At 46.2% G+C, this 27,093-nt stretch overlaps 1 protein-coding gene across 1 annotated transcript; it reads left to right on the top strand.

The window, feature by feature from the left end:
• LOC146559254 (TRPM8 channel-associated factor homolog) lies at positions 1-25,237 on the top strand. Its single transcript, XM_085245103.1, has 11 exons — positions 1-2,303; positions 13,737-13,953; positions 14,121-14,412; positions 14,668-14,969; positions 15,073-15,247; positions 15,668-15,762; positions 17,390-17,603; positions 19,519-19,755; positions 23,497-23,714; positions 23,852-23,965; positions 24,385-25,237. Exons 1-11 carry the CDS (start codon positions 1,654-1,656, stop codon positions 24,625-24,627), a joined length of 2,757 nt encoding a protein of 918 aa, XP_085101229.1. The 5' UTR covers positions 1-1,653; the 3' UTR covers positions 24,628-25,237.
• The last annotated feature ends 1,856 nt before the right edge of the window (positions 25,238-27,093 follow it).

Genomic DNA, 27,093 nt, shown 5'->3' with positions numbered 1-27,093 from the left:
ACAGCCTAATACAACAGAAAGGCATCTTTCAGGTAACAAAAAAACCCTAAAGTGTTGTGTTTTTAAGTTGTGTTTGGTTGTAATGAGATCAGTGAAGAACAGCTTTTTATTTTTGCAGAATACATCTTAGCTTTTGATTTTCAAGTAGTCAACGACTTGCTTTTGTATAAACGTTGACTCCAGTGTTATAAAACTTAATCAGGTTCCTTTTGCCTTACTGAGTAGACAGACATCTCTTATGTGTTAAGGTTGACCTATGTACTCCTTCAGGAGAATGCACCTCAGAATATGGAGGAAGAAACATGTTTATTACATTCACACAGACTCACACACAACAATACACACAACTCTGTTCTTAATTTTGTAACTGTGGAAATAGTTTGGGAAGTATTTTATTTCCAAAGAGAGGCATTTTCAAGGCTATTCATAAATCTTGTGTAAATAACAATAGTGAGGTAAATAACAGTGACGCAGCAGTGACAATCACCTGAGTCTGAAGGGGTACTTGTTTCTGTGAAAATGGTCCAAACCAGTAGGACCCTGTCTCAACTTTTCATTGTGTGTTATATTCACAATTGCCACTGTAACCAAATACAAAATTAAACAAAAAGTAAGTTAAAAACCAAAATGTCTGTTCCAGCGAACATAAAAAAAAATCTTCGATGTAATGTTAAGTCTTTTGTGTGATTTGGTGCTTCTTAAATTAATTAATGAATGATCCAAAAAGTAGCGATATTAATGCTAAAAAAAAAAAACAAGAAAAGAAAGAAAAATATTTCCTCCAAACAAAGCTTCTAAATTTTAAATGCGCAAATCAGTCCGTGCATGATTACATTGCTCCGCCCATCAAAAAGTCAACTGCGCGATATCGCCTCATTTATTGGAATGACGCATGTCGGTTGAAAACATTTACATATCGGCCAACCATACTCTGTCTCACTGCCTTTATCAAGATTTTGGTGGATGAGTGTAATAAAGTTTCTGGCCACACTCTTTACTCCCTCATCTAAAACTGGATGCTGGCCTTACAGAAAGAAGGCAGACACAAGTTGGAATATAATTAAGGACATTTAGACATCTAATGTATTTGGGTATGCAAAATGAGGTACTTTTACTGTTTTCATTGCACATTTGCAGCTTGGTCCAGAAACTGAACTCCTGGTCAGTTACTAGGACCATACTGCCAAATTCACCTGCTTCTTGGAAGATTTTCTTTCCTTCCCTGCTAACCCCGAAGTAGCTGTGACACACTTCCTTTCTTCATTTTTTCAGTGGAAATACATTTTAAAACAATGATCTTTGCCAATTTGCAGAGAACACGTCATATTCTGATTAAACATTCATTTATGGTCACTTTTTGCACCAGTGGTGATAAAAGGAGCTGTGTCTTATCAGTGGTCCCTCCCCTTGCTTTTTCCTCCTTAGCACATAACCTTGTATAACCAGCTCCATTCTCTGCTTTCATTTTTATTCTTTCTCCTGTCCTGTCATGTAGAGTGTGTTTCTCTTAAACTGTTGGGCCACAGCGTAATACCACAGAAGGAAACTTTCAGCTATTTGGCTGTAATGAGATTAAACCTGATGTGTTAACAACTTCCTCTTTCTGCATCCTAACCTTATTCATCAGTCTACAGAGTGTAAATCCTCTACACTATGTCATCTAACCAATCATTCAAAAACCAACATGAAGAGGCCTACGCCTCCCTGATGAAAGGCCTGAAGGAGCTGGACCTACAGGGACCCTATGTTCCCAGTGACCTGGTCCTGATCGGAGACCATGCCTTTCCTGTAGCAATGAACAGTCGAGGTCAGGTGCTGATGGCTGCCTCTCTGTACGGCAGTGGAAGGATTGTGGTCCTGGGTCATGAGGGCTACTTGACAACCTTTCCTGCTCTGGTAGAAAATGCTGTGACCTGGCTGAGAGGTGATGGATCTGATAACCTCTCTGTAAGGGTGCACAGAAAAGTCAGTGCAGTTGCTGATAACCTCCAAAAACCCAGCTTCCAAGTAGAAGTTGTGGGAGCTTTCAGTGACAGACTGGGAGTTGGTGTTTATGTGACCGATGCCTACAGCGTGGGCTCAGACCCAACAGAGCTGGTGGCGTTTCTGAAAGCTGGAGGAGGGGTGCTGATAGCTGGGCAGGCGTGGCATTGGGCTGCAACTCACCCCAAAGAGAACGCACTGCATCAGTTTGATGGGAATAAAGTGGCAGGAGTGGCAGGAATCTACTTCACTGAGCGTTATGGTGAGGCGGAGAACCTGCCCGTCTACCCTCAGATCCCGTCCTCCTGGAAGTCATTAGCGTGAGTATTCTATATAGCTCTGTTTTACTGAACGTTTACAAAAGTTCCACTTTCCATATAATAACTTTTTGTGTGACCTTTTGAGCTTTTGAAAACAGTTTTTCTCTCATTGAAAGAGTCTTCCTAAGGTTAAATTTGGGACTGATACCATTTCTTTATTAGCTAATTTAATTTATATTGGGATCTTCCCCTCCCAGCATTCCTGGATCTTGGATGAGGGGAGGATCATCCACAAAAGTCCATCAAAGGACTTAGTTTGTGTGTGTGTGTGTGTGTGTGTGTGTGTGTGTGTGTGTGTGTGTGTGTGTGTGTGTGCGTGTGTGTGTGTGTGTGACTCTATTTTTTCAGAAAAGTCAGTTTATGTCATGTTCCTGGGTTGAGCGACCCAGTGTTTGAGTTTTATGTATCTTTTGTATTCATTTGTGCCCTAGTTTAGCTCATCCAGTTTATTTTGAGATTGCTGTTTAGTCCTTTGTTCCTTAGTTGTTTATGTCATCTCCCCCTGTACTAAGTCTCCCTGGTTCATGCGTCATGTCTGCGTGGTTATGTTTAATTCATGTCATGTCTAATCTCCATGTTTCCTGTTTTTTCCTTTGAAAGTCTGTATTCAATGTCAGTGTATTCAGTTTCACTTCTCCTGTCCTGTCGTTAGGTTCATGTGTGTCATGCTGTGCTCCCATGTGTGGCCACTTCCCCTGATCATCCCTCATGTGTATTTAGTCTCTGGCTGTGTCCCAATTCAGGGTCTGTACGCTTGAAGTACGCATTTTAAATGCAGTTACGTCACCGCCACGCAACGACGGCTGTCCCAACCCAAGTGTACTTCAAATGCATACTCCAAATGCTCCGTCGATTTCCCCAAATATCAAGCATGGTCCGGTGCACGCTTCGTGGTCCCATATATCCCACAATTCATAGCGCGGCGGTGGGTGTGGAGAATTTTGCCGCAAAATACGGCAGAATGGAGCGGTCGGAGAGGTTTTTTTTTTTTTTCCAAACTTCATTGAAATTATAAAGCGAACAGTCAGTCATTCCAGTTCAGTTTTTACAGTAGACATACAAGGCAAATAAGAGTAACAATATACAGTACAATGAAATAAGAAGGATAAATAAATAAAGGGAAAAAAAAGAAAAAAGACAAAAAGGGGGGGAATGTGACAGACTTCATAACAACTTTGTACTTGAAAGTTGTGACAGCTCATTCGTTAAACATTTCTGAATTAATTTCAATCAATAATAAACCTTTTTTATTGGAAGTTAGAGTAAGAGAGTTTAAGTAATATTCAATTTCAATCAAAAACAAATTAAATGATGGGGTTGAGTTTTGAAATTTACATTTATGTATATGGAATTTCCCTAATAAGATGGAGCGGCCGAAGAGTGAACTGTCAAAAGTACTGAATATGACATCACTTATTTATGTGCGAATGTTTAATAATTAAAGTCAGTCATATATCCACAAACACAACAAGCTGAAAGTCAGTGATATATGTATATGTGTGTATATATATATATGTGTGTGTGTGTGTGTGTGTATATCTATATATATCTATATATCTCTATATATAGATCTATATATATCTATATATAGATATATATAGATATATATATAAAAATACCCAGCACGCCCCTGCGGGCGGTTTATCCTTCAAGCTCGGGTCCTCTATCAGAGGCCTGGGAGCTTGAGGGTACTGCGCAGTATCTTAGCTGTTCCCAGGACTGCGCTCTTCTGGACAGAGATTTCCGATGTTGTTCCCGGGATCTGCTGGAGCCACTCGCCTAGCTTGGGAGTCACCGCACCTAGTGCTCCGATTACCACGGGGACCACCGTTACCTTCACCCTCCACATCCTCTCGAGCTCTTCTCTGAGCCCTTGGTATTTCTTCAGCTTCTCGTGTTCCTTCTTCCTGATATTGCTGTCATTCGGAACCGCTACATCGATCACTACGGCCGTCTTCTTCTGTTTGTCTACCACCACTATGTCCGGTTGGTTAGCCACCACCATTTTGTCCGTCTGTATCTGGAAGTCCCACAGGATCTTAGCTCGGTCATTCTCCACCACCCTTGGGGGCATCTCCCATTTTGACCTCGGGACTTCCAGGTTATACTCGGCACAGATGTTCCTGTACACTATGCCGGCCACTTGGTTATGGCGTTCCATGTATGCCTTGCCTGCTAGCATCTTGCACCCTGCTGTTATGTGCTGGATTGTCTCTGGGGCATCTTTACACAGCCTGCACCTGGGGTCTTGCCTGGTGTGATAGACCCCAGCCTCTATGGATCTTGTGCTCAGAGCTTGTTCTTGTGCTGCCATGATTAGTGCCTCTGTGCTGTCTTTCAGTCCAGCTTTGTCCAGCCACTGGTAGGATTTCTGGATATCAGCCACATCCTCTATCTGCCTGTGGTACATACCATGCAGGGGTCTGTCCTTCTATGATGGTTCCTTGTCTCCCTCCTCTTTCTTGGGTTTCTGCTGCCTGAGGTATTCACTGAGCACTCGGTCAGTTGGGGCCATCTTCCCAATGTATTCTTGGATGTTCGTTGTCTCATCCTGGACTGTGGTGCTGACACTCACCAGTCCCCGGCCCCCTTCCTTCCGCTTAGCGTACAGCCTCAGGGTGCTGGACTTGGGGTGAAACCCTCCATGCATGGTAAGGAGCTTTCTTGTCTTTATGTCAGTGGCTTCTATCTCCTCCTTTGGCCAGCCTATTACCCCAGCAGGGTACCTGATCACGGGCAGGGCGTACGTGTTGATGGCCCGGATCTTGTTCTTACCATTCAGCTGACTCCTCAGGACTTGCCTGACCCTCTGCAGGTACTTGGTGGTTGCAGCTTTTCTAGCGGCCTCTTCATGGTTCCCATTCGCCTGCGGGATTCCCAGGTACTTGTAACTGTCCTCTATGTCTGCAATGTTGCCTTCTGGTAGTTTGATCCCCTCAGTTCTGACTACCTTCCCTCTCTTTGTTACCATCCGACTACACTTCTCCAGTCCGAACGACATTCCAATGTCATTGCTGTATAGCCTGGTAGTGTGGATCAGTGAATCAATGTCTCGTTCACTCTTGGCATACAGCTTGATGTCATCCATGTACAGGAGGTGGCTGACAACTGCTCCGTTCCGTAGTCGGTATCCGTAGCCAGTCTTGTTAATGATCTCACTGAGGGGGTTCAGGCCTATGCAGAACAGCAGTGGGGACAGAGCATCTCCTTGGTAGATCCCGCACTTGATGGTGACTTGTGATATGGGCTTGGAGTTGGCCTCTAGTGTTGTACGCCACATCCCCATTGAGTTCCTGATGAAGGCTCTTAGGGTCCCATTGATCTTGTACAATTCTAGGCATTCCAGTATCCAGCTGTGGGGCATTGAGTCATAGGCCTTCTTGTAATCAATCCAGGCAGTGCACAGGTTGGTCTTGCAGTCTCGGCTGACTGTTCTGTCTACCAGTAGCTGGTGTTTTGCGCCTCTGGTATTCTTGCCAATTCCTTTCTGTGTCCCGCTCATGTATTGACCCATGTGCCTGTTCATCTTAGCCGATATGATGCCTGACAGGAGCTTCCATGTAGTACTGAGGCAGGTTATTGGTCGGTAGTTGGAGGGGACCGGTCCCTTCTTGGGGTCCTTGGGGATCAGGACCGTCCGACCTTCGGTTAGCCATTCCGGGTGTCTCTCGTTAACTAGCAGCTGGTTCATTTGTGCTGCCAGACGCTCGTGGAGTGCAGTCAGCTTCTTCAGCCAGTAGGCATGAACCATGTCGGGCCCTGGTGCTGTCCAACTCTTCATACTGGAGACCCTTTCTTGGATATCTGCCATTGTGATGGTTACTGGACCCTGTTCAGGGAGGTCGCTGTGGTCTGCCCTCAGATCCACTAGCCACTGAGCATTGTCGTTATGGGTTGCGTCCTTCTCCCATATGCTCTTCCAGTATTGCTCCGTCTCCAGCCTTGGTGGTGCTGTTCTCTTATTGTTCCCTTGCCACTGAGAGTACACCTTTGCTGGTTCTGTGGAGAACAGCTGGTTTATTCTCCTGCCTTCTATCTCTCTGGTGTACCTCCTCAAGCGGCTGGCCAAGGCTGTGAGTCTTTGCTTGGCAGTTTCCAAGGCCTCAGGTATGGACAGCTTGCTGTATTTCTCATGCACCTTCTTTGTCGCACCTTTCTGCAACTCAGTTAGTTGGCTAACCTCCCTCCGTGCTACTTTGATCTTGCCCTCTAGCCTCCTTCTCCATGGAGGGTACTGCCCCTTGTGGCTGTTCAACTTGTAGCCAAGCATCTCACTGATCACTGCTGCCGTATTGTAGATCAGCTTGTTAGTGTCGGTAATCGTGGTTGTAGGTATTGTCCGTAGTGCTGCATTAACATCATCTAGCAGACCTTCTGAGGGTACTTCACGTAATCTTGGTAACCGGCTACGGGGGATCCAGGTTTCAAGCTTGGCCATGATCCTATTTTTCAGGTCAGTTCCTCTCGCACTCAACGATCCTTCTCCTATCGCACTTGGGGCTATGTACCCAATCTCGGGTGGGGGTGATGATATCTCCCCCCTGACCTGGCGTCCTGACTCCTCCTTGCCGTAGGATTTGTGTTGTACCTCGTCAATCTCTAGCTGTGAGAGCAGTCCCTTCTTTCGAATGTTGGAACACTGAGCTACTAGTTGTTTCGCCGTCATTGTGGATGTTGGGTATCAAAGAATCCATAGGTCCCTCATCCTATTCATGTAGCCCCTTCCGCCGGGGTTACTTGCGTAGTAGCATTCCTATATATATATATATATATATATATATATATATATATATATATATATATATATATATATATATATATATATATATAGATAGATAGATAGATAGATAGATAGATAGATAGATAGATAGATAGATAGATAGATGTAGATAGATATATCTGACAATACTATAATATTGGCCATATTATATTTACATTACCACAGTGAGATGACTTTAGTCTCATGAACAACATTAACTAATTGTTATTTACTAACTAATCTTAAATGACTGTTCAGCACAGAAGTGAAGCCCAACAATCATGTTTTACAGTCCCGTGGTCTCAGCCTCAGATACTCAACTAATCAAAGTGATGTCATGACAAAAATGAATGACCAACAAAACATTTTTCTCCTTCATTTCTGTCAAACAATGCTGTATGTCACGTGTCTCGCGGTTAGTAACATGGTTGCTAGGCAACCTGAACAGCGCGACGAAGCGTATACCGTCCCATTTCACAAGCCTCTCACTTCCGCACTTCTCGTACTTATAGTACGCACCGTACGTAGTACGCGTAGTGCGCATACTTCAAGCGTGCAGACCCTGAATTGGGACACAGCCTCTGTGTTTCATACAGTCTGTGTCACGTCGTCTGTGTTCCCACCCTCCATGTCCTCCCGGCCAGTCTGTACATCATCGTCATTTGACCTTAGAACTGAAGAAGCTTCTCGGATGAGAGGTAAAACTGTCATGGTGAAATGGAATTAAAGGACTCAGGTGCGAGACTCCTTGCAGAGTGACAGTGAATTTATTCACAGTGAAAAGGTGAGTCGATAGTTCGAGTCTGTAATCCAGAAAGAGCAGTGCAGTTATACGATGACTTCTCCCCGCAGTGACAGTGCTGTAATAATCCAAAAACCGCTCCTATGACTTCTCCCCGCAGTGACAGTGCTGTAATAATCCAAAACCGCTCCTTGTGCCGGCTCCTCCTCCGATCTCTGAATCCTGAGGGCAGATGAGAAAAGCACACGCACTGTAATACAACCGTCTCTCTTTCACAAGCTGAGTATACTAGCCACGATTACGCTACCCGGTTTAGTTCAACGTTCCAGCGTTGGTTGTGACTCGACTGCACCGTTAAATAGGGCTGCTTCAGATCAGTTGTAGCCGGCGAAGTAATTACGTCCAGGTGCGACGCTTCCAGCTCCGGACCCACCCCTCGGGTCAGCTGCCGTGCCGTGCCACGGCTTCCAGAGGTACATGTCTCCGCAGCAAAACATATGCACAAGATGGAGAGGAGACACGACACAGTACACACAAACACCCCCAAAAAGTGGCAAGGTAATCGGTGAGGACCACCTAACCGTGACAGTACCCCCCCATCAATGGGAGCCTCCCGGCGACCGACCAAACTTGTCAGGGTGCCGGCGGCGGAATTCCCTCACCATGGCGTCATCGAGAACCGCAGACCGCGGCACCCAGGAACGCTCTTCCGGACCATACCCATCCCAATCCACCAAGAACTGAAAGCCCCTACCGCGGCGCCAGGCATCCATAATGCGGGAGATGGAATACGCCGGGGCGCCGTCGATAATCCGGGCGGGTGGCGGGGGCCCGGAGGGCGGGCACAAAGGGCTGGTCCGGACCGGTTTCACCTGGGAAACATGAAACACATTATGAATCCTCATGGCACGAGGAAGGGCCAAGCGAACAGTCACTGGGTTCAGAACAGCCTGGATCGAAAAGGGCCCAATGAAACGCGGGGCCAACTTCCTGGATTCAGTCCGCAAAGGAACATACCTGGAGGAGAGCCACACCTGCTGCCCAACACGATAGGCAGGGGCAGGGGTGCGGCGACGATCAGCCAGCCTCTTATTCTGTTCCGCCGTCCTCAACAGAGCCGCCCGAGTTTCGCGCCACGCTCGCCTGCAGCGTCTCATGTGATGCTGAACGGAGGGGACGGCCAGCTCGCCTTCAGTGATGGTGAGTAGAGGCGGCTGGTACCCCAGCGACGCCTCAAACGGAGACACACCAGTGGCCGCCGACGTGCTGGAATTGTGAGCGTACTCGACCCAAGCTAATTGGCCACTCCAGGTGGATTGATTCGAGGACACCACACAGCGCAACATAGACTCCAACTCCTTGTTCGCCCGCTCCGCCTGACCGTTCGTCTGAGGATGAAAACCTGAAGACAAACTCACTCCGGCCCCCAGTTCCGAACAAAACGCCCTCCACACCCGAGAAGTAAACTGGGGACCCCGATCAGAAACAATGTCCCATGGCAGTCCATGTAATCGAAAAACATGATCAGTGAGGAGCCGAGCAGTCTCCAAGGCCGTCGGGAGCTTAGGCAATGCCACAAAGTGCGCAGCCTTGGAAAAACGGTCTATAACAGTGAGTATGGTCGTGTTACCTGACGACGGCGGTAGACCGGTGACAAAATCCAAAGCGATGTGCGACCAGGGGCGCTTGGGGACGGGCAGAGGGTGCAAGAGACCGGCCTGGGGAGCACTGGGGGTCTTATTCCGAGCACAGGTAGGACAGGCCGCCACATAGTCCCGAACATCCCTGAGGAGAGAGGGCCACCAAAACAAACGTCGCAAAAAACTAATGGTGCGGTTCTTACCAGGGTGGCAGGAGAACTTTGCGGTGTGGGCCCAGTGTATAACTCTGCCCCGGACCGTTGTGGGGACGAACAACCGTCCATCCGGGCCCGTCCCTGGGTCTGGCTCCTGCTGCTGGGCCTCTCTGACCATCCTCTCAATCTCCCATGTGATGGCCCCCACGACGCATGAGGCGGGCATGTGGGGCGAAAATTGGCGTGACAGAGCATCGGGCTTCGTGTTGCGTGATCCCGGTCTGTAGGTTATAGAGATATTGAAACGTGTAAAGAACAGGGCCCACCTGGCTTGACGAGCGTTGAGACGCTTAGCTGCCTGGATATACGCCAAGTTCTTATGGTCTGTCCAAATCACAACGGGGTGTTCTCCACCCTCCAACCAGTGCCGCCATTCCTCCAGGGCCAGTTTGATGGCGAGGAGCTCCCGATCGCCCACATCATAATTTTGTTCCGCTGGAGTCAGCCGTCGAGAGAAAAAGGCACATGGGTGCAGCTTGCCCTCCACCCGCTGGGAGAGAACGGCCCCCACCCCTGAGTCCGATGCGTCCACCTCCACCACGAATGGTCGGGTGAGGTCAGCCTGGATCAAAATGGGAGCAGAGGAAAACAGATGTTTCAAATGAGCAAACGCCCGCTGCGCTGAACTAGACCAGAGAAAAGGCTGCTTGGGAGAGGTGAGCCGCGTGAGAGGAGTGACCACCGCACTAAAGTTTCTGATGAACTTCCTATAAAAGTTGGCGAACCCGAGAAACCTTTGTAGTTCCCGACGTGTCTTGGGCTCGGGCCACTCCACCACTGCCCTCACTTTGGCAGGGTCGGCTCGCAACTGCCCCTTCTCCACAATAAACCCCAAAAACGGCACAGACTGAACATGAAACTGGCACTTCTCACCCTTGACGAAAAGCCGATTCTCCAGCAGACGCTGCAGCACCAGTCTCACCTGTTTCACGTGTTCGGCTCGGGTCCTAGAGAAAACGAGGATGTCGTCTAAATAGACAAACACAAAGTGGTTAATAAAGTCACGCAGCACATCATTAACCATAGCTTGGAAAACAGCGGGGGCGTTGGTGAGTCCGAAAGGCATAACCAAATATTCAAAGTGCCCCAGATGGGTGTTAAACGCCGTCTTCCATTCATCCCCCTCGCGAACACGAACCAGATGGTATGCATTACGGAGGTCGAGTTTGGAAAAGATGGTCGCCCCCTGGAGTAGTTCGAACGCTGAGGCCAGAAGAGGGAGGGGATATCTGTTCTTGACTGTAATCTTATTCAGGCCCCGAAAATCTATACAGGGGCGGAGAGACTTGTCCTTTTTCTGTACAAAGAAGAATCCAGCCCCCAGCGGGGACGTGGACGGGCGAATTAGACCGGCAGCAAGGGAGTCTGTGATGTAACGCTCCATCGTCTCACGTTCGGGTTTTGAGATGCTGTAAAGCCGGCTGGTGGGTAATGGGGCGCCGGGGTGCAGATCTATCCCGCAATCGTAAGGGCGATGAGGCGGGAGTGACACTGCCAGGTCTTTGCTGAATACCTGAGCCAAATCGTGGTACTCCGGAGGGACGGCTGAAAGATCAGGTGCCTTCACTTGAGCCGCTGGAGTTAGGGGCAATAAACTGGGCACCGCTGCACGTAAACAATGTTCATGGCACCACTCGCTCCATCCTGTCACGCGTCCCTGCGCCCAGTCGATCTGCGGGTTGTGTTGTGTGAGCCATGGGAACCCCAAGACCAATGGTGTGCCGGGGGCTCTAAACAGAAACAGGGAAACTTTCTCGACATGGTTACCAGAAAGAACTAAGGTCAGATCAGCTGTGCGATGAGTTATTTCTGCTAACGGGCTGCCGTTAAGAGCCGACACTTGAAGAGGCTCCTGGAGGGGAACCGCAGGAAAACCCAACCTCCTAGCGAGCGATTCGTCCAGAAAACTCTGTTCGGCCCCAGAATCCACTAATGCACTACACAGATGGGTGTGAGATTGAAAAACCAACTTAGCAGGACAACTCAGATGGGAGGCAGTGTTCATGGTCGCACCCGTCAGTATTCCCACAGCTACTGACGGGCTTGGTCGTTTCCCCGAGAGGGGCATGCGTCAGCAAAATGTCCCTTCTTCCCACATGCAAAGCACTCACCCGTCAGGCGTCTCCTCCTCCAATCTGTGGAGCTCAAACGTGCACTGCCTAGCTGCATAGGCTCCTCCGCCTCCGTAGGTCGCGGGTCCGTCCCTCTCCATTCCAGAGCCGGCAATTCCGCCCGCCACCCAGCGCCTCCTGGTGTCCGCCTGCCGAACTCCCGCAGGTGGTCGTCCAACCTAATACATAAATCAATCAACGCACTCAAAGTTTTAGGCAAGTCTTTTGTAGCCAACTCACGCTTCAGTCCATCATTCAGACTGTTCAAGAAGGCGCCCCGGAGCGCCGTTTCCTCCCAACCAGTCTCCTCAGCGAGGATCCAGAAGTCCACCGAGAAGTCAGCGACACTCCTCCGGCCCTGCTTCAAGGTAAACAGCCTATGCGCAGCGCTGTCAGGGTTAGTTCCTTTATCAAAAACACTACGAAATTTGCTCAAAAACTCAGTGTAAGAAATCTGAGGCTGGGAGTTCAGGACCGCTTGCGCCCACTGCAAGGCTCGGCCTGTCAACAGCTCCACCATCAAGGCTATTTTAGAACCATCAGTGGCGTAGGCCTGAGCCTGCTGCCTAAAGATGAGGGCACACTGCGTCAAAAATCCCCTACTCTTGTCTAATTCTCCAGAAAATTTTTCTGGGACAGGCAATGAATGTTCCCGTGGTTGCGGAGGAGGGGAGGGGGGCAGTGGGCAAGCAGCAGCGACGCTGATCGGGGGTGGCGCTGGTAAAGGGCCCCCCGCAGCTCCAGGCGGAGATAGCAACATACCTTTTAACTCCGTCACAACCTGGATTAGCGCTGATTGCTCCCTGGAGACATGGTGTAACATTTTCTCGTGGCGTTCTAATTGCCCCGCCTGGAGCGACAGCTCGGGCCGCCAGGATGACGAGTCCGCTGAGTCCGCTTGGCTGGAACGTTCTGTCATGGTGAAATGGAATTAAAGGACTCAGGTGCGAGACTCCTTGCAGAGTGACAGTGAATTTATTCACAGTGAAAAGGTGAGTCGATAGTTCGAGTCTGTAATCCAGAAAGAGCAGTGCAGTTATACGATGACTTCTCCCCGCAGTGACAGTGCTGTAATAATCCAAAAACCGCTCCTATGACTTCTCCCCGCAGTGACAGTGCTGTAATAATCCAAAACCGCTCCTTGTGCCGGCTCCTCCTCCGATCTCTGAATCCTGAGGGCAGATGAGAAAAGCACACGCACTGTAATACAACCGTCTCTCTTTCACAAGCTGAGTATACTAGCCACGATTACGCTACCCGGTTTAGTTCAACGTTCCAGCGTTGGTTGTGACTCGACTGCACCGTTAAATAGGGCTGCTTCAGATCAGTTGTAGCCGGCGAAGTAATTACGTCCAGGTGCGACGCTTCCAGCTCCGGACCCACCCCTCGGGTCAGCTGCCGTGCCGTGCCACGGCTTCCAGAGGTACATGTCTCCGCAGCAAAACATATGCACAAGATGGAGAGGAGACACGACACAGTACACACAAACACCCCCAAAAAGTGGCAAGGTAATCGGTGAGGACCACCTAACCGTGACAGAAACGTCTTCAAGTAACTTAAAGAAGTCCAGACGCTTTTCTTTGCAAGCTCCTTTGATCATCGTCATGGTTTTCTGAGTCTCCTTAGTTTATCAGTATCTGTTTCCCAGTTTAGTTTAGGTTCAGTTTAGTCACGGTGTTTCTGCTTTGTGTTGAGACCTGTCATCAGCCACAATAAAGGCTCGCTTTCAGTTTAAGTTTACTTCGGTCTACTCTCTTGTGTTCGCACCTGGGTCCACCACACACACCCCCGCACGGTCTGTCCCCTCAGATCGTGACAGTTTATTTTTACAGAGTTTATATAGTTTTCACAAATAGGTTAATTTACAAACCACTGATTTTTTTTTATATGAAGAAATGTGTACAATTATTCTTAAATCACTTTAATTCTGCACATGTCACTTTTCTATTCCACTTTTCAAATACAGGACAGGCAGGGATTTCAAGGATGACTTGGGGTTCTTACTCCAGGGGGTTTCAGAATTCAACCTCCCCTCTGAGTATCTGTGTTCTGAGGTTCTAGTCCACAGCCCACTAGCCTTTCCCATCGGCACTACAGAAGATGGACGACCATTCCTGGCAGGAGCCTACTATGGGCGAGGACGAGTCCTTGTGGTTACACATGAAAGATGTCTTGAAGTTGAGGTAGAGTCAACATTAAATGTTAGTCATAAAATTTCAAAGTCAAAATCTTTAGAGGGTTAGGTATTAGACCTCAGGATGATTGAAGTGAAATGTGTGCTGATTGGACTTGTCTTTGATATATCACCAAATCCATGACTTCCTTTGCTGCTGCTTTCCTTTGATTTTAGAGTATGGCTCCATTTTGGAGAAACGCCATTCACTGGTTGGATGAAGGGCGCAGAGGGGTTGTTGGTGTCATGGTGGATCCTGCACTCAAAGTTCTGAGTGAGTCTGGGCTGAAGTGCGAGAAGACAAACTTCAGGAAAGACCTCAGCGTGTTTGTGTGTACAGCGTATATCACTGAGCATTTGGAGGAAATTCAAAACTTTGTGGCAGAGGGAGGAGGCCTGCTGATTGGAGGACATGCCTGGTACTGGGCACAGACACATAGTGGGCAAAATCCACTTACAGATTTCTCAGGTATGAAAATGCACCACAAGGGTTTCAAAATATACAGAGTAGAAATACCGGTAGTGTTCTTATTTTCCACCTAATTGTCCATGTGTAAAATGTGTTGTATACATGCAGTGCTGTAACAGACTTATACATTATAAGGTGTGATATGTTGTGATAAGTCAAGGATCAAAAAGGAGTCTTCTCATTAGTGGTCAAAAACAAAGTCAAGACATTTCCAACCACATGACTCAAAGTCAAACTGGCTTTACTTTTTTTCAGGGAACAAGATCCTGAACCAAATGGGATTGAGCCTGTTAGGAGAAACAATCCGTGCAGGAACATACAAAGCCCCTGTACCCAGCTGGCCGATTAAAGATACTTACCACTTCCGCCACCTTCTACACCGCTTCGCTGCCCATGTGACTACAGGTGTAGAACTTAGCAAGCATGAGGAGGGATGTCTTAAAAAGCTGGGCAACGACTGTGATGCTTACTTGCGCACAAAGGCACGTGGCTGCTTCTATTACACTCAAGTGTTGGCTGCACTCACTGACATGTTAAAGAGGTCAGGCCTGCCACAGGTGAGTAGAGAAAAAACATTTGAACAACACGGACTAGTGCACTGATCATTATATGGCAGCTGTTAACCACTAAGATGTTACACTAATATGTTCTTCTTTCAAGGTGAGTGACAGCTGCCCTGCAAAGACGCCAAAAGACCATCTACTCCTCAGTTTGGGATCACCTGTATATGAGTTTTGCCTAAATCCTGAGGCCCTCCTGCCCTACCTCATCAAGGATAGGCCACTGATGCCAGACGTCTATAACCACAGGCTCAAGATCGATGTTACCACAGCAGGTCAGATTTCATGTTTGTGGACAAATGTGTCAACTGTGAATATATGACTGCAACCTGTTCACAGTTGTTTCACAATACTCATTGTTTCATTAACATATTCAATTTGGACTCAATATGGATTTTCTCACAGACATCTAAAAAATAAAATACCTGCAGATTTCATACATTTCATACATGTATATGTACTCTGATCAAGTATCCTGTTGTATCCCACAATATACTTTGATTGTTTTCATGACAGATTTGTATTCCAGTGAAAGTGCAGACTTACTTTGCTATATACAAATAAGACATATCTGTGAATGTTTTTCATAAACATAGAAAGCTAATTTGTTTCTATTGCCATTGTGTGTGTGTGTGTGTGTGTGTGTGTGTGTGTGTGTGTGTGTGTGTGTGTGTGTGTGTGTGTGTGTGTGTTAGATGGGGAAGAGTGGATCAGCACTGGTCTCTACCTCTCTCCTGGTATGAGTACCGACATGGTAATGCCAGCTGAGACTGTCAACAAGGACTGGACGGTGAAGTATATAAAATCTGTGAAGCGGGCAGGATTGGAGCACACAAAATGCAAAACAAAACAAAATAAAAGCAGAATCCAAAATAAAAAAAAAGAAAGGAACAGTAGTCCAAAACACAAGAGGCACGACTATGGGGCCAATGGTGGTGCAGAACTATAGTTAACTATAGAGTTACAGCCCTCCCTTGAAACCTGTCTCACTTAACTGGATGATACGTAAAGAAGAAATTCAGTCAAATCTCTAAACATCTGTTTCAGCATCAGCCCTTCAGCCAATAGAAAGTCTCACACAGAACTGTGCCCTCTGTTCCCTGCCTGTATCAGTTCAACTCAATCCAATATCATGCCCCAGTCATCTATAGGAACAGTGTTAGACCTGTCCATGCTTTTTAATAGCACACCACAAGAAAGAAAATTTGTTCATAACCAGTGTTGGTCAAGTTACTTGAAAAAAGTAATCAGTAACTAATTACTTATTACTTCCCCAAAAAGTAATCCCGTTACTTTACTGATTACTTATTTTCAAAAGTAATTAATTACTTAGTTACTTAGTTACTTTTTAAAACACGATTTACAACCTGAATAGGTGATAAAGCGATAGATCTTTCAGCCCAATTCTACTTTTTCTGCATAATCCATCATACAAGATGTAATCAAATGGAAAAGCCTCTTTTCTTAACTTGTTTTATCAGTTTTAATCTTTTAACTTTATGCATCAAGTAAAAATTAAATTATATGCAACATTCTCTGACTTGAAGAAATTAGTTTAACATTTAAACCTATTTTCTGCACATTCCAGCACATAAAATAAAATATTTTTTGTGTTTACACTCAGTCTTTCAAATAGATGCAAGTAAAACACAGCAGAAAATAAATAAAGTCAAAGACTAGCGGTCCTGTTGCTCTATTTTCACCTGTAAAGCAGGAGTGGGGTAGGTGGAGTTGTGCCCTGGTGCAGGTGTGCCGCAGCGGTCAGTGGAAGAATCCGCGAGTTTCTCTGTGAATTTCCCATTACGTCGTAGCGCACTCGGTGCTTGTTTAGGGGTTTTTTTTTCACTGTAAAAAGAAGTTTTCTTCCCACGCACAATGGACACTAATGTTTTTGTCACTTTTTATGGAATCAAACTCAAAGTAAGGTCAGTACTTCCACGCTTTAAACGCTGCACGCTCATACTCTCTCCCGTACTAGATATATTATCCATTGTTGATCTGCACACAGCTGTTGTCACGAACGTTGCACTCGCTTACGTCATTGTCATGAGACAGTCTCGCAAAAAAAAAATCACGGTTTTAGTAACGCAGTAACGCAGCGTTTCTACGGGAAAGTAACGGTAATCTAATTACCGTTTTTTGCGATAGTAATCCCTTACTTTACTCGTTACTTTACAAAGTAATCAGATTACAGTAACGCGTTACAAGTAACGTGTAACTGCCCATCTCTGTTCATAACATCTATAAACTGCTTTGTAAATCCTTCCTGAATGCACAGGTGTCTCTGTGTTCAGGAATGGGGCTGTTTGCAAAGGCGACGGGTGTTGTAATTTGACGCTATATTTAAAAAAATGAACTGAAATGTATCTGTTTTGTCAAAACCCTGATATCCAATAGATTTTCCATTTTATCTACAGATTCAGATAGGCTGTCAAACTGATGACCTACACAGAAAGGATGAGCTGAAGAGACCACCACGTGTTCATGAGCGATTTCCTGTTACATCAGAGATGCTGCATGTGTCCAACCTGTGGGGGGGGCTCATCTACCTGGTGGCCCCACCCAACACACAAGTGAAGGGGTTGGAGATCATAGTGCAGAAAGCTGTAACTGTTCCATATTACAAGTCTGGTGAGTCTGTGGTTTATAACAGTGCTGTGTACTTTGTGTCCATGGAGTTAATGGAAGATATCTGATAAGTCTTAATCTTATTCACTTGGATCACCTTCATTCTGATCCCAAGTGTTTTCAATGGACGATGCAGGTGAAACAATTTCAGTTCAACATGTTGAAAGTTAAGTAAAGAAAAGTAAACAAAAATCTAGTTAACAGCTTAACCCTCTCGTCTAAAACAGTGTACAAGGTTTGCTTAATTGGAGTTAATGGAAGATATCTGGTGAGTCTCACTTGGATCACCTTCATTCTGATTGAACATACAGTGTTTTTATTGGACAATACAGGTGAATTAACTTGAGCTCAATATATTTTCAGTAAAGTAAAACCCTCTCCTAAAAGACTTCACAAAGTTTGCTAAATTATTCAGAGGCCTTTTACACCATAGGCTGTTTAAAGAAACGAATGAAATGCATTTGTTGAATTAGATAAAGCAAAATTTATTTATTTAAAGAATTTATTCATATGAGATGCATCTGGAGTTTTTTATCCACCTGTGTTACAAGCCTTTAACCCTTTAAGACCTACCATAGAACCAAGTCCGCCAGAGCTTATATTATATTTTTACATGGTGTGGTGCCATTTTTGGGAGCATTTCAAGTTGCTATACATCAATACAACAATTATAGCCCAGATTTTAATAATATGTATTCATTAACTGCATAGTAATTACATAAATTGCAAAAAAGTGCAATAAACTACAAAAAAATTGAAAATCGTTTTTGCTTTTTTAACATATATTTCTAGTTAGAGAAATTTAAGAGGCTTATCCCTCAAAACTGTAAATACAAAAAAGTTGCACCAAATAGTTTCCCACCACAGGAAATTAATTTTGAGTTTCTTCATAGTTTTATTTTTGAAATACACCAATTTTTATACACTGCAGGAAAAACGAAAATAAATATTATACTGCAAATTTGCAAAAAAGCAGCATATGCATCAAAATGAACTATTTCCAGCAGTGCAATATGAGTCCTAAGCATCCCAGAAACGACACAGAAAGTCATAAAGTCTAACATAACTTTTAAAAATACCAGTATAGGCCCTGAGGCCCTGATGGTAAAAAAAAAAAAAAAACGACATTTCCGCGAAAATGACGTCACTTCCGGTTTTGGGCAGGTAATGGCGGACATGCAAAAGTTCGCGCTGACGTCTATTCCAATGTAGGAAGTGTTATGAACAGTTGATCGGATCGGCAAAGCGTGCTTCTGGAATATTATGTTTTTGTTCCTGCAAGCGCTTTTTATGCAGTTTTTGCAAAGCTATATGTGGAAACTGTGACCTAGGACAAGCTGATGGCATAAGATGTAAGTACAACTCCTCCGGTTTCATATGCAAAAAAAAATTATTGCGCTAGCTTACGTGGTTGCAGAGCTACTGGGATTTAAAAATAGTTACGCAAAACAGAGCGTTCCCGCTCTGACCGGCTCTAAAGGGTTAAGAAATTATGGAATTACCAGATTCTTTACTTTGTGATCCAATCAAACTTTATTTATAAACCACTTTAAAATAGCCAAAACTGGACCAAAGGACTGTACAGTAATTAAGTTAAGAAAATTAGATAAAACGAAACAGCAAAAAAATAGAATAAAAATAAAACACATGATGAATAAAAATCAAAACAGCCCTGTATTCAAATATATATATACATATACAAATATATGTATACATAAGTATATATATATATACTATACTAGAGGCCTGTCTAATCTCTAAAGGCAGATTGTCCCACAGTTTTGTTTAAGAACAAGCCAGATTTTTCTCGGAACTGTCACACAAGTTTGTACTTTGAATAGAACATTTTATATATGTTTTTAATATGCAATGATTCAAAGCATTATAATAGATCTGCTCCTCTCTTTATTCTTTTCAGGTGTGACAACTGCAGCTGAGTGGTCGTTGCTGCGCACGGCTCCTGGGCCCTGGGCAGAGTTGGAGTTTGAAAACATCGTCCTCACCGTACCATCAGATGCTGTTCGGGGTCTGGAGCACCCAGACAAGGTGGCCGCTCTCTGGGATGAAATGATGAGGGCCATTGCAGATCTGGCTGCCAAACCACACAAATTTCCTCGCAAGGAGCGCTTTGTGACAGATGTGCAGATTTCTGCTGGTAAGTGCACTTTACACCAGCTGGCCATCCCCAATTAGCAGAGCAAGAAGGCTGTCATGATAGACCAAGCTATACCAAATGAATGCAACATCAGGAAGAAGGAACACAAGTAGCTCACCAAGGGCTGAGAGAGGGGCTGGAGAAGATGTGGTGGGTGAAGGCAACAGTGGTCCCTGTGCTAATCGTAATGTAATGTAGTGTAGTAAGCTCCAGGGCCTCTGGAACAGCTTGAAGCATTAAGACCGCCGACAAGGCAAATAGGGATTTTGCCCCTTCTTTTGTTAATAACTAAATTGTAGGAATTTATAACAACATGTGATAATATAAGGCTTTTGTTTAAATCATTCGGATTCATTTCTCTCCTTCACATTTTATAGCCTCCTCCTTGAATCGCTACCTTATCGTGGTGGAGGGGTTTGTGTGTCCCAGGGATCCCAGGGGCTATGTTGTCTGGGGGCTTTTGCCCCCTGGTAGGATCTCCCATGGCAAATTGGTCCTGGGTGAGGGACCAGACAAAGAGCGATTCAGAAGACCCTTATGAAAAGGATATCAAGGGAACAGTTTACCCTGCCCGGGATAGGGTTACCGGGGCCTCGCCCTGGAGCCAGGCCCGGGGAGGGTGCCTGAGGGCGAGCGTCTGGTGGCTGAGCCTTAGTCTATGGGGCCTGGCCGGGCACAGCCCGAAGAGGAGACATGGGCCCATCCTCCCGCAGGCCCACCACCCGCAGGAGGCACCATAGGGGTCGGGTGCAATGTGTGCCGGGTGGCGGCCAGGAGCGGAGGCCCTGGCGGACTGACCCCCGGCTGCCAAGACTGGCAATAGGGACATGGAATGTCACCTCTCTGGTGGGGAAGGAGCCTGAGTTAGTGCGTGAGGTTGAGAGGTACCGGCTAGATATAGTCGGGCTCACCTCTACGCATGGATTGGGCTCTGGAACCAGTCTCCTGGAGAGGGGCTGGACTCTGTCTCAGTCTGGAGTTGCCCCTGGTGAGAGGCGGCGGGCTGGGCTGGGTATTCTAATATCCCCTCGGCTTGCTGCCGGTACGTTGGGGTTTTTCCCGGTGGACGAGAGGGTTTGTTCCCTGCGCCTTAGGGTCAGGGAACGGGTCCTGACTGTCATCTGCGCATATGCGCCGAGTGGCAGTTCAGAGTACCCAGCCTTCTTAGAGTCCCTGGGGGGGGGGGGGGGGGGGGGGGGGGGGTGCTGGAAGGTGCTCCACCTGGAGACTCTGTTGTCCTGCTGGGAGACTTCAATGCTCACGTGGGTAATGACAGCGAAACCTGGAGGGGCGTGATTGGGAGGAACGGCCTCCCTGATCTGAACCCGAGCGGTGCTTTGTTATTGGACTTCTGTGCTAATCACAGTTTGGCCATAACGAACACCCTGTTCAAACATAAGAGTGTCCATAAGTGCACGTGGCACCAGGACGCTCTAGGCCGTAGGTCGATGATCGATTTTGTAATCGTATCACCAGACCTGCGACCATATGTTCTGGACACTCGGGTAAAGAGAGGGGCTGAGCTGTCAACTGATCACCACCTGGTGGTGAGTTGGATCAGGTGGCGGGGGAGGACGCTGGACAGACCTGGTGCACCTAAACGCGTAGTGAGGGTGTGCTGGGAACGTCTAGCAGAGGCCCCAGTCCGCGAGATCTTCAACGCACACCTCCGGCAGAGCTTCAACAGCATTCCGAGGGAGACTGGGGACATTGAGTCCGAATGGACCATGTTCAGCGTCTCCATTGCCGAATCTGCCGCATTGAGCTGCGGCCGCAAGGTGGTTGGTGCCTGCCGTGGTGGTAATCCCCAAACCAAATGGTGGACACCAGAGGTGAAGGGAGCCACCAGGCTGAAGAAGGAGTCCTATCGGGCTTGGTTAGCCTGTGGGACTCCGGAGGCAGCCGACAGGTATTGACAGGCCAAGCGGAATGCGGCACGGGCAGTGGCTGAAGCAAAAACTCGGGTGTGGGAGGAGTTCGGAGAGGCCATGGAAAAAGACTTTCGGACTGCCTCGAAGAGATTCTGGCAAACCGTCAGGCGTCTCAGGAGGGGAAAGCGGTGCTCTACCTGCACTGTGTATAGTGCTGGCGGAGCGCTGCTGACGTTGACTGAGAAAATTGTCAGGCGGTGGAAGGATACCCTCGAGGACCTCCTTAATCCCACTGACACGTCTTCCCAGGAGGAAGCAGAGTCTGGGGATGAGGGGAATGACCCGCCAATTTGCCTCTGCAATGTTGAGTGGAGATCAGGGGCAGTACCTGTGGACTGGCAGACCGGGGTGGTGGTCCCCATCTTTAAGAAGGGGGACCGGAGGGTGTGTTCCAACTACAGGGGGATCACACTCCTCAGCCTCCCTAGGAAAGTCTATGCCAGGGTGCTGGAAAGGAGAGTTCGTCCGCTAGTCGAACCTCGGATACAGGAGGAGCAATGCGGTTTTCATCCTGGTCGCGGAACACTGGACCAGCTCTTTATCCTCTCGAGGATACTTGAGGGTGCATGGGAGTTTGCCCAACCAGTCTACATGTGTTTTGTGGACTTGGAGAAGGCATTCGACCGTGTCCCTCGGGGTGTCCTGTGGGAGGTGTTGCAGGAGTATGGGGTGTCTGGCCCATTGCTACGGGCCATTTGATCCCTAGACAACCGTTGCAAGAGCTTGGTTCGCATTGCCGGCAATAAGTCGGACTCGTTCCCGGTGGGTGATGGGCTTCGCCAGGGCTGCCCTTTGTCTCCGGTTCTGTTCATAATTTTTATGGACAGGATTTCTAGGCGCAGCAAAGTGGCGGACGGTTTTCGCTTTGGTGGCCTCAGAATCTCATCTCTGATTTTTGCGGATGATGTGGTTCTGTTGGCTTCTTCGGGTGAGGGCCTCCAGCTCGCACTGGAACAGTTCGCAGCCGAGTGTGAAGCAGCGGGAATGAGGATCAGCACCTCCAAATCTGAGGCCATGGTTCTCAGCCGGAAAAGGGTGGAGTGCCCACTCCGGGTCGGGGATGAGTTCCTGCCCCAAGTGGAGGAGTTCAAGTATCTCGGGGTCTTGTTCGCAAGTGATGGGAGAAGGGAGCCGGAGATCGACAGACGGATTGGGGCTGCAGCTTCAGTAATGCAGACGCTGCACCGGTCCGTCGTGGTGAAGAGGGAGCTGAGTGTAAAAGCGAAGCTCTCAATTTACCGGTCGAGCTACGTCCCTACCCTCACCTATGGCCACGAGCTGTGGGTAGTGACCAAAAGAACGAGATCGTGGATACAAGCGGCAGAAATGAGCTTCCTCCGAAGGGTGGCTGGCCTCTCCCTTAGAGATAGGGTGAGAAGTTCGGCCATCCGGGAGGGGCTCAGAGTAGAGCAGCTGCTGCTCCACATCGAAAGGAGCCAGCTGAGGTGGCTCGGGCATCTGACAAGGATGCCCCCTGGGCGCCTCCTGGGTGAGGTGTTCCAGGCATGTCCCACCGGGAGGAGGCCCCGGGGCAGACCCAGGACACGCTGGAGAGATTATATCTCTCGGCTGGCCTGGGAACGCCTTGGTATTCCCCCGGATAAGCTGGAGGAGGTGGCTGGGGAGAGGGAGGTCTGGGCCTCTTTGCTTAGGCTGCTGCCCCCGCGACCCGGCCCCGGATAAAGCGGATGAAGATGGATGGATGGATGGATGGACATTTTATAGCTTTTCTGTCACAAAGTATTCGCAATATAATCTTGCAACAATTATTAATATACTGCAACATTATATTTACTTTTCTTCTGTTAAGGCTTGATGCATTCAGGTTATCCCATCATGGCACACCATGCCTCAGCTGCTGAAGTAGTTGGTGTTAAAAAAGGTGAACAACTGTGGGGCCCCATCCATGAACTTGGACACAACCAACAGAGAAGCTGCTGGGAGTTCCGACCACACACCACAGAGTGTACATGCAACCTGTGGTCAGTGTATGTGCATGAAGAGGTGCTGGGCATCAACAGAGCACATGTAGAGTAAATCAATTGTTTTTAAAACTAATTTTAAAACATTTTTTTTTTACATCAATCGTCATCAGAAAACTCATGACTGAGTTTTCTGTGGTCACATGATTTAGCAACTATCTCATTCCATGTTCTTTGGTGCAGGGTCATGGTAATTTGACTTTAGCAAACCGAAAGAGTCGAGTAGAGGAGTACATCAAGGGAGGAAGGAAACTCAGTGACTGGAGTGTGTGGGTTGCCCTGGAAACATATCTGCAGGTGAGAAATTATAGAGAAATTTTGCTTGATCCGTAGTAAAGAAAACACTTGATATGAATAAGACTGAAAGTCTCTAACTCCATTTGATCCAGTCACACTTAAAATCGACCAAGTCACCAACAAATCACTTAGGGGTAGAGTTAGGTTCAAGTTGTATTTTAGCCACATGCTAAACAAGGATAGTGTCAGAAAGTACAAGATGACACCTTTCAAATCAAATCTCTGACATGTACTTTGTCTTCTAAAAGAGTTTGATTTGGGTGTGCCATATAGGTGACAATTCCATGTAGACTTGTGGACTTATAGTGAAGCTAACATTAAATCGTAACAGGTTATGATGCTTTAGTCAAGAGATTATTGCTCCTAACATAAAAGACAGCTAATAGTTTGGCTTGTTGTTATAATTACCTTTTCTGTAGCTCCAGGAAAAGTTTGGCTGGGATGCCTTTAAGAAGGTGTTTGCTGCGTACCACCACATGAGCAACTTTCCTCATGACAACGGCACAAAAATGAACCTGTATGCTGAGACTTTCTCCCAGACTGTGGGGATGAACCTGACCGGCTTCTTCAAGGCCTGGGGCTGGCCCATCAAAACAGCCACTGAGAGGAAACTGTCCCAGCTGCCTTATTGGAATGATCACCCCATGATCCAGTACAGATGAACTAAACACGACTGCGGAATAAAGAAATGTAACGAGTGAAACTTTAGTTCATTAAACGCTTTATATTAATCTTTTTTATCACATTTATTGCATGCAGAGGAACGTTGTAGCTTTTTTCACAGTATTTGCACTGATCATTTGCTCCAAATTAGTACCCCTCCAATTTAACTAGATTTCTTTGAGTAAACTTGGACATTAACATGTCCTCTGTGCTTATTTTAATATCTGGGATTGTAAGAAAGGAGGGGAAGAACTGTAAGTTGGGTTGCAGTGTAGAGGAGCTAAATATTATTATTGCTGTTCCTCAAAGTGAAGATCTGTTGCCATAATGTCAAAACGGCTTAGCTCTGTGAATTATAAAAAGGTAATTATTTAGCATACACACAGATTGCAGCTGGATTGTGAGCTGTGGTTATGCTGTTGCTTTTTGGTTTAATCAGTAATCATGTTTTTAATGCAGCAAGTAGCATTTCAGTGAGTCTGTAAAATTCTGTAACCCATAATTATCACTCTGTAATAACCATGTAATGCTTTCACTGAACTTTGAACTTGTCAATCGCTATGGGACAACCTGGACTCATTTTTTTTTGCCTCTAAATTGAGAACTGATGCACACAATAAACAATAGTTGTATAATTAAGTCTGTCGTTGTTGTTTTTTTGTTTTTTTTTTACTATATACACCTTCCTGCAACACAGGCTGTTTGTTTTCCTTTTCAGACATAATTATGATAAAGAAGCCATCATTCACAGCCTTGCTCCCAGTACTTACTACTTTGAATGCATTTATTTCCTCTCACGCCCACGTCAACGTACTCTTGCCTTCCTTCGACATTGCTAGGTTGTGGATATGATAGAGTCGCAACATATGCTCATTAATCAACTATCTAAATTGCCACATTCTTGTCTTAGCAGGATCAATTTCTTTGCAAAACTACTCACTGGTGCCCGATGCTCAACCTCAAATGAAACAACTGCAGTTCAGATTTTCAGTATGTTAATTACGGTTGAACAAAAATGTTGCATAACAAACACAATCCTTTCATTTCATAGGGTGAAAAGTAATTGGACAAATTAAAGAACTGAAAATAAAATGTTCATTTCTAATACTTGGTTGAAAATGCTTTGCTGGTAATAACAGCCCGAAGTCTTGAGCTCATGGACATCACCAGATGCTGGGTTTCCTCCTTTTTAATGCTCTGTAAGGCCTTTATGCAGTGGCCTTGATTTATTAAACTCCTGACTTCCTTTGACTGCATGTTTTTGTCATTGTCCATCTATATAGTAAAACAACACCCAATCAATTTGACTTTTTTCCTAAACTGTGCTGGCTTTTCTTGGCAACTTAAGGATGGCTTGTTTTTCTGCATGGAGAGCTCTTTGGATTGCATTTTCTCTGGTCACAGTGAACTCTTCCAAATGCAAGCACCACATCTCAAATCAGCTACAGGACTTTTGTCTGCTTAACTGATAATGACATAATGAAGGAACTGCCCACACCTGCATTTGAGTCAATTGTTCAACTACTACTGTTCCCTTCAAAAATAGGGCGGCACATGTTAAGGAGCTAAAACTCTTAAACCCTTCATCCAATCTGAATGTGGACGCTGAGAGTCTGTATATTATGTCCATTATATAACTATAATTGGCATATGTTGCAGTGAACAGGTAATAAAAAAAACTTGTGTCAGTGTCGAAAAATATATGTACCTAACAGTATGTATGAGGGTCATCCCTGACCTGACCTGAAGTATTTCAGCTGTGCAAGAAACTCAGTATTGGAACATGTGGGTGGCCCCAAAGACACATGAAGCCCAGTGAGCTGGGACTCGTGGATCCTCCAGGCATTCTGGTTCAGCTTGGGATTCTGAGGAACCACATTCGTCTGGGTGGCGTTGAGGCTAGGGACTGCAGGTAAGAAGTAAAAGAGGGACAAGTTTCTCAGTCCAAATAAAAGGTGAGAGTCTAGATGAGTCTAGAAGTGGCTTAGTCAGTCCTTCAAATATTGTAGAAAATAATTAAATACAAGCATGTCTAGAAAAAAACGTTGAAACATAATGCTGTAGTTCCGAGAGCTGTATTTACGTATGGTAAAGCTGAAGAAGCATTTTAAATGTCTTTAAATAAAAAATGTTAAGCTTTGCCTGGCCTTTCTCATAATGGTAGTCAATGTAAACTTTACCTTGCAAGTCTAAGCTGTAGGTTTATATGTAACATTTTATTATGTCAGCTTAAAGTGTAGCTAATATAACACCTCCTGAGAGTCAGTTTAATCACCAATTTCCAGCTTATTCACTGTATGACAGCATTTACAGTTTAATTACAGGTTTAAGACTCCTGTTGTTGCTCTGTCTTTATCACAGGCCCTCGATTAAGTCGAGTGTGTACATTGAATACAGTACTGTAGACTGCACAACCTTCTCTCCTTCCTTTGCGACACAGTTACTAATAAATAACCACATTATCC

The sequence above is a fragment of the Mchenga conophoros genome, linkage group LG14, assembly GCF_057382185.1.
Source record: "Mchenga conophoros isolate Kocher_MC1m ecotype Shallow Benthic linkage group LG14, M_conophoros_male_GT1.1, whole genome shotgun sequence".
NCBI lineage: Eukaryota > Metazoa > Chordata > Actinopteri > Cichliformes > Cichlidae > Mchenga > Mchenga conophoros.
The sequence above is the reverse complement of the archived record's forward strand: the minus strand, read 5'-3'. Positions and strand labels throughout refer to the sequence as shown.